This window comes from Patella vulgata, chromosome 9 (genome assembly GCF_932274485.2).
Source record: "Patella vulgata chromosome 9, xgPatVulg1.2, whole genome shotgun sequence".
In the NCBI taxonomy this organism is placed as follows: domain Eukaryota; kingdom Metazoa; phylum Mollusca; class Gastropoda; family Patellidae; genus Patella; species Patella vulgata.
This window is the reverse complement of record NC_065887.2, coordinates 12,581,672-12,588,821: the sequence shown is the minus strand read 5'-3', so window position 1 is coordinate 12,588,821 and position 7,150 is coordinate 12,581,672. Positions and strand designations below refer to the sequence as shown.

Here is a 7,150-nt window from a genome sequence, read left to right as displayed (position 1 = left end):
AGTACTGCGGATACAGAATTCTTGGGTACCTATCGTTCCAGTCGTCACTGTACTACTGGTGAATCTCCATCTATTGTATTACATGGTAGACTTATGAGAACTTTATTAGATATTCCATTTGTTACACAACCTCCTACTCCTTTGTCTGATTATGAAATTAATGATAGAGTTAGTCATAAGCAAAACCTAAGAAAGGCTTATACTGGTAAACGTAAGGGTGTTCTTTCAAGAGATTTCAAAATAGGTGACATTATTCGCATAAAGAAACCTTGGTATGTTCTAAAAGGTCATTCTAAATATACAGATCCAGTTCGTATTCGATCTAGGATTGGTTCTTACACATATATTTTAGATAATGGTCAGAGATGGAATGTTAAATATATCTCACCTTTCTATGGGAATTATTTTTGAAACAGAGGGGAAAAATGGTGTTGATATGTATTTTAATCCACCTAATAATGCTATTAATAGAAAGGGTAGCATTTGTTCCACACAATGTTCCACGCAATGTTCCAAACGATTCAATTGTTAATAATCCATCAAGAGTAAGATCAAGTACGAGAGTAAGATCAACCCCTGTTTGGTTTAAGGTTTATGTTCATAAGAAATAGATAGTACACTGTACAAAGGAATTTCTCCAGGAGAGGGGAAATGTGGTGTCTTGATGTATTGTTATTATATAATGATGTAAGGAACGTAAATACAATTATTATTAGTGACTGTATTCCGGGTGTGACGTAATAGAGATAGTATGATCAAAGCTCTGTATAGGTAAAGTTGCGACAACTCATTTACCGGCGCCATTTTGGGTCTCAACTATAACGCCATAAAAACTATGACGTCATGGCGTCATAGAGCTTTACTTAACAAAACGTTTTATTTTTTTCTTGGGATAACGTTTTATGGGCTACTGTTTATCCCAAACAAATTGCAAAAGAAACCAATGTAATTTGGTTCAATGATAAATATGTCAGATAAAATCACACTCAAAATCGGCCGAATTCGTCTAAGGCAAAATGACATAATTAATATAATTCAAAACGGCGTTCTTCAGGAATTATTGGAGAACTATATCTCGTATTTGGTGTCTTTCAGTGATGGGAGGATAAATAATTTCTTTTTAAATTACTCACAAACAGAGTGGTTATACAAGCGAAATGTGCCGAAAAATCGAATTTGACAAACATCAATTTAAAAAAAAAAGGTATTTTTCATGTGGTGGCGGGCATTTCTTTCAGAATGGCTGCCAAATTTCGTAAGATACACGTAATACCATTTTAAAAGACCCAAATAACATAATTTGGTAATAAAAGGGCAGCGATTATCTCTTGAGATATGACTTTTGGCATGTCTTTTATATGGAAATGAAATAAAATGAAATGAGGTTTAACGTCCTACTGTTCTGCTCCTATACTGGGCTAATGAAGACGGGCATACGCCATACAGTGTTCTATGAGGGAAATTTTGCCCGGGCAGCGGCACTATCGCCCACTCTTATATCGAATTCCAACTGCCAAGGGATATTTTACGTGCATTCCAATGCTTACACGGGACCTCGGTTTTTCGTCTCATCCGAAGGACTAGACAGCTGTCCTTGTCAGGCTCTCCGTCTTGCATCACTGACAAGGGGGAACCACGCCGAAAAATCTGGATGAACTTTCTCGGCCAATGCAGGGATCGAACACCCGACATACCATACATTTGATACACCAGAATGGGTAGTATTTACTTTGGCTTGGACCCTTCTGGTAGACATCTAGTGCTGCCAGTTCGTCAGGAAATGTGAGATCATTAATAATACGGATATAATAGGCTTTCGGCTTTTCTCTCAGATTTTATTTCTTGTCACACTTGGACAACGAATGGGAATCATTGGAATTTAATTTTACTACAGCCTTGGTGGATAACAACACGCCGCCTCTTCGTAATCATGGTAATAGATTTTAGTACCATCCAACATTGATTGTTTTTCAGAGTAAATAAATATAAATACGCCAGAAAATAATTTACATATTTGAAAAGAGCAATGAACGTGCTTTTCAGTGATACGTAATATAATATCTGGAATTTTGTATTAAGACCCGTATTTTTAATTTAAATACCCCTACTCCCGTCAAATAATACGAGTTTCGTACCACACTGGACTTTCATCGCTTTTCAAGGCATGTAAATATGACTGTCCTGGAAAATTATTTACATATTTGAAAGGGGCAATAAACATGCTTTTCAGTGATTGATAGGTAACATGATACATTATGTAATTTCTTATTCGATCTATATCAAATCGAGCAATGTAACAGCGCTTCACGTTTGAGGCGAGCGATCGCTGTCGCTCAAACATCATTTTAGACGGATTTTTCATCGCTCTTCCGTAGATAAAATCGCTCTCGTCATTTCTTACAAATTTGTCCCCCCCCCCAAAAAAAGAAGAAAAAACCCGAACCCCCAGACTGCAAATAAAGCCCAAATAAACGAATCCTCGAATATCGTCCAATGAAAATTTTAAAGTAGCCTATGGCTGAATTCGATACTCGTTCTGGAATCACGATGCCTAAAGTAAATATGTGCTTGAAATATTTTTGTTGACGTGAAATTATTCTATTAGTTACTTATTTTTTTTTTTTTTTGTATAGGCCTAATGGCAAATTATATAGCAACTACACACTATATAGACCTACGGTACTACATATTGGTCATTGAGGTTATCGATCTAAAATTAATTCCAGCCAATAATACTATAAAGTATGCAATATGCAAATAAGATTGTTGGCCTTTGTGCTTGCATGCTGTTAGCTAATAGTTACTGGAAATTTTCCCGCGTTTAGACGGCTCTAACCAATGATAAAATAGTTGGCGACGTATCGGACAGCCTGCACTTTTACGATATTTTCTCTTGAATAAAGATGAATAACAGAAATAATAAAATGATGATTATATCGAATCAGTGAATAATTATTAAACCTCAAATTAAAATTTACAAACAAAAAAAGAAAGAAAATATATCCAGTGAGTCAGAACAGTTTTTCAAACGTTCGATTCATCACCCTATGTACGGTATCGAGCTTCTCACACGATTTTCTATAATAAGTGTGTGTGTGTGTGTGTGTGTGTGAGTGTGTGTGTTTAATTAATGGGTTTGTTTAAAAAAAATAAATAAATAAATAAAAATAAAAACTGAATTTACGTAGGTCTCGAAATGTCGCGTGAGCAACTAACCTATATAACTTATAATTTTCCACGTCAGACATTATCCATGTAGGTACACAAACACGATACAAATAGTTCGCCTATATAAATAAATATAATTGTAAATATTTTTAAATACTTAACGCGGTAGAAACAGAATTTTATATTATTTCATATTAACAAATACCGTTCTGTCGCTATAAACGCGTTATATGCCACGATCGAATTCGGATTTTAAATAAACAAATATTTTATACCGGGTATAGCCTATAAACAAACATCGTTTTGTCGCTATAAACGAGTTATGTCACGGTTGAATTCGGATTTTAATAGAAATTAAATTTAAAATACACAGACAAAATCTTTATTCAACATAAAAATCACGTGTAGTCTGGTTGTCCACCAAGATGGCGGCGGCCAATGTGTGTGATGTCATGTGAATTAACTCTACTGGCATTTGAAACTTATGTTGCGGAAAAATATTAAATCTTTATATTTTATTCAGCTTGTGTTACACGCCGTGAATATACCTCAGAGAGCCCTATATACGCTACTTTTTTTTCTTTTTTTGGTTCATTCCGGTAATTTACAAAAATGGCCTACACGTAATGGCATGTAATTTCGCAGCCTCTTCAACGACCTTGATCTTTTTTAGGTCAAGGTTGTACACGCCTTTATTCACAAGTTGTCGCGTGTTTGTATAATGTTCTCTTATCATAGATTCGCAGCTATTATTTTTAGCTTTACACCACGTGGTAAGGTGGTCTTGTTTGTTTCTATTACAGAATTCAAACAATACCCACATTACATGTCCTTTAAATGGTTCACACATTTGTTTTATCTTCTGTTCCACGGTCAGTACCGTGCCATCAACAGCAGCACAATAAGCTTGACGATTTACTATATTTTCAGCATCGTGATGAGTTTTTGCATGCAACGCCACGTGCAAATCGGGTATCATATCGACGGAAGTTAATTCGTGACCCGGAAGCAGATGAAGTTTGTTGTATTTCTTTAAATTTCCATTTCCAATATCAATGTGCCAATCATATCTCTCTTTTTCAAAATAAAACGCATACGTCATAAAAATATTTGATGGGCTCATACTCCCAGTCAACTGAGATCCTATTTTAATATAAGCCTCTTCTATAGTAGAAACGTTGACATATTTTAAGATGTGATTCCTACAATTGGTTATTGTGTCTCTCCAGATATACATCGGAAAAAAGGTCATAAAGTCTGTCGGCATAGGTTTCCCTATCATTTTCTCAGTAAATGTATCCCAGGTTTTTAGCCAAACATGATGAAACATGTACAATCCTTTTACGCGCAGCTTATTTCCGTTAAGAATATTTTCACGGGTTACTGGAGTAGTAAATTTAACATCAGTATCTATCAAAGCTACTATCGGTGTTGAGATGAATTTGTCCATGATAAAACTAGAATACAGTTGACGATTGTAGCCACGTGAATGGGGCTTCGCGGCAGTTAAAACACGTTCGTCTTGTGGCAAGGGTTCATAGAAAAAGCTCATATTTATTCCTAGTTGTTCTTGGTATTTTCGTAGACTTTTTGCGAATTTGTGATCAAGTTCGGATTCTTTGTCCAGTATTACGCCCAGATGACTAAGCTGGCTTGGCCAATACAGAGTCAGACTTCTCAACAACGCACAAAAAAAAAAAAATAGCAGACCAGGTTTGGCAGTCATTCTTATTGTTAACGTCATATCCGGAACGTCTTTAAAGTGAGAGATCGTCATACGATTAGTTGTTTGGTTTATAAAGGACATACGATCTTGAACTGGTGCCGCCTTCATCCTACATCCTGGTTGTATGTTGGTCAAAAAATAATAAACGTATATAAAACACACAGTTAATATTGACATGACAGCATATAACTTCCGGGATTTCATGTTGACCTGGAAGAGGAAACAAAACGTTTAAATAATTGATATTTCTGAGAGAGAGAGAGAGAGAGAGAGAGAGAGAGAGGGAAATATTTAATTTCTTTTCTAGAATAATTATAAACGTGCATAAATATCGCAACATTCGAACGACAATGTAATAATTAATGAATCTATGTTAAACAGATCTGCTATGCAGCAATGTCGGGTATCATCTGTGCCCGCATACCTTAAAAGAAGATGCCAACAGAAATTCAGAAATGTTAATTGAATTTCAAATTTTATTACCCTAAGAAAAAGAATCAATAGCACTGCCGTAGTTTGTGTTTCTGAGGGTTGTAGCTATTTCCAACACTAACGCTTCAGATAAATAGTTTTCTCTGAATAATGAAACATTTTGCGTTCAAAGGGAAATTATATTTGATATTATATTCAAATAATCTAGAATTACAATAGAGGGACGTAAGTTAGTTAGCTATGTTAATTCCTACCTTGAATAATAAGTGGTGTTAGGAGTTGTCTAACCATTAAGCATACCTTTCCTCGTGTACGACCCCCGTCAATACTTATAGATAACGGGGCGATATAGTTAAGACCGGGATTTCCAGTAGATTTTTTTACATTTTTTTATTTTATTTAAGGGTGCATAGGGAATTATAGAAAGCCTTAAGACGCGTCAAATGGTTTACAATCAACACATTGTTGTTAGCAGGTAGGAGAACTGTTTTATAAGGTGCGAAAAACGAATTGCAGCTCTTATTGACCTTATCGTAGGGTTGGGCGATATACCGGTTTTTCGGTATATCGTGATAAATTCATCGACGATTTTATCATATCGGACTTATTTTAAAAATATCGAAAACCGGTATATCGTACAAAAATTACCGCGATATGATAATTATCATGTCTCAATATTGATGATAATATGCTATATCATACGATGCAAGGACTCGTAATCGAGGAACAGTTGTTTGGCAAGGTCAAGATTGGACAGTGACGTATTTCTCGGGATATCAGTCGATACTTTTTTCCGCGGCCTAAGTCGGACATTCGTCTTATAGTCTGTATCGACCTATATACCGATGAAGGCAAAAAACATGAGATAAAAAAATGCCTTTCCTCTGTAACTGTCGCCCTACGAAGTACGATGAGTGACATCGTTTGCTAAATATCAAAATAATAGCATTCTCACGACAAAGTCAACGCACATTGTTCCGACTTTTGCTATTATTATAATACAAATACTTGTCGGAGTTTCTAAATATACATAGTTTGTTTAATTTTTTAAAAAAATATAACAAACTTTTAATAAAGGCTAGAAAATGTCATTAAGATAGAATTTTTCTACCGACAAGAAACATAACGTGATTTCTCGCAAGAATTCTACTTCAGTTTTCAACTAAATTAACCTATCATAAAAATTCTACTTTGAAAGCCCGTAATTATTTTTTTTTAATGTCCAATCAATAGACGCCTTTTATTTTATTTTATTCTATTATTATTACACGTGTGATCGCAGGTCACGTGCGAATAGAAACGATGTATTGTCTTTGTATTTATCGGAGATATTGGAATAAAAAGAGGTTCAAATCAATCAAGAACAAAACTTATAAGTTAGTACTGCATTTAGCAACTAATTATTTTACATTAATTGTTTTTTTTTTATGTACATCGACACAGTATTAGACTAGGATAATAACACTACCGTAACTCGATAACAGATTACTGCCCAAAATGAATGGAAAACATTCGTCTTACACTGCGCCGCTTCGAATTATCTATGGACAGAGGTCGGAAAAACAGTAAAATATGACGATTCGACTTATACCCCTCATCGACTTATACCCCTCATCGACATATACCCCGTAAAATATGGTATTTACCTCATTCGCAACTGTCACTGTCTTATAAATATCAAAAAGTAGATTTTCGAACCCTTCCAGTTATGTTTAAGTATTATTATATATATATATTTGTGACTGTCGTTTGTCTGTCTGTCTGTCTGTCTCTCTGTCTGTTCGGGGTTGGCGGCTACACGAGGTCTGCCCCGAGTCTGAAATT

General features: G+C 35.1%; 1 protein-coding gene across 1 annotated transcript in view; it reads right to left on the bottom strand.

Annotated features, from left to right (window-relative positions):
- Positions 1-3,309: 3,309 nt before the first annotated feature.
- LOC126832440 (uncharacterized) overlaps positions 3,310-7,150 on the bottom strand; it is a 35,323-nt gene continuing 31,482 nt past the window's right edge. Inside the window, exon 2 of the mRNA XM_050563204.2 lies at positions 3,310-5,104. Within this exon, the coding sequence (XP_050419161.1) occupies positions 3,773-5,098 (1,326 nt within the window). The 5' untranslated portion in view covers positions 5,099-5,104 and the 3' untranslated portion in view covers positions 3,310-3,772. The remainder of the gene's footprint in view (positions 5,105-7,150) is intronic.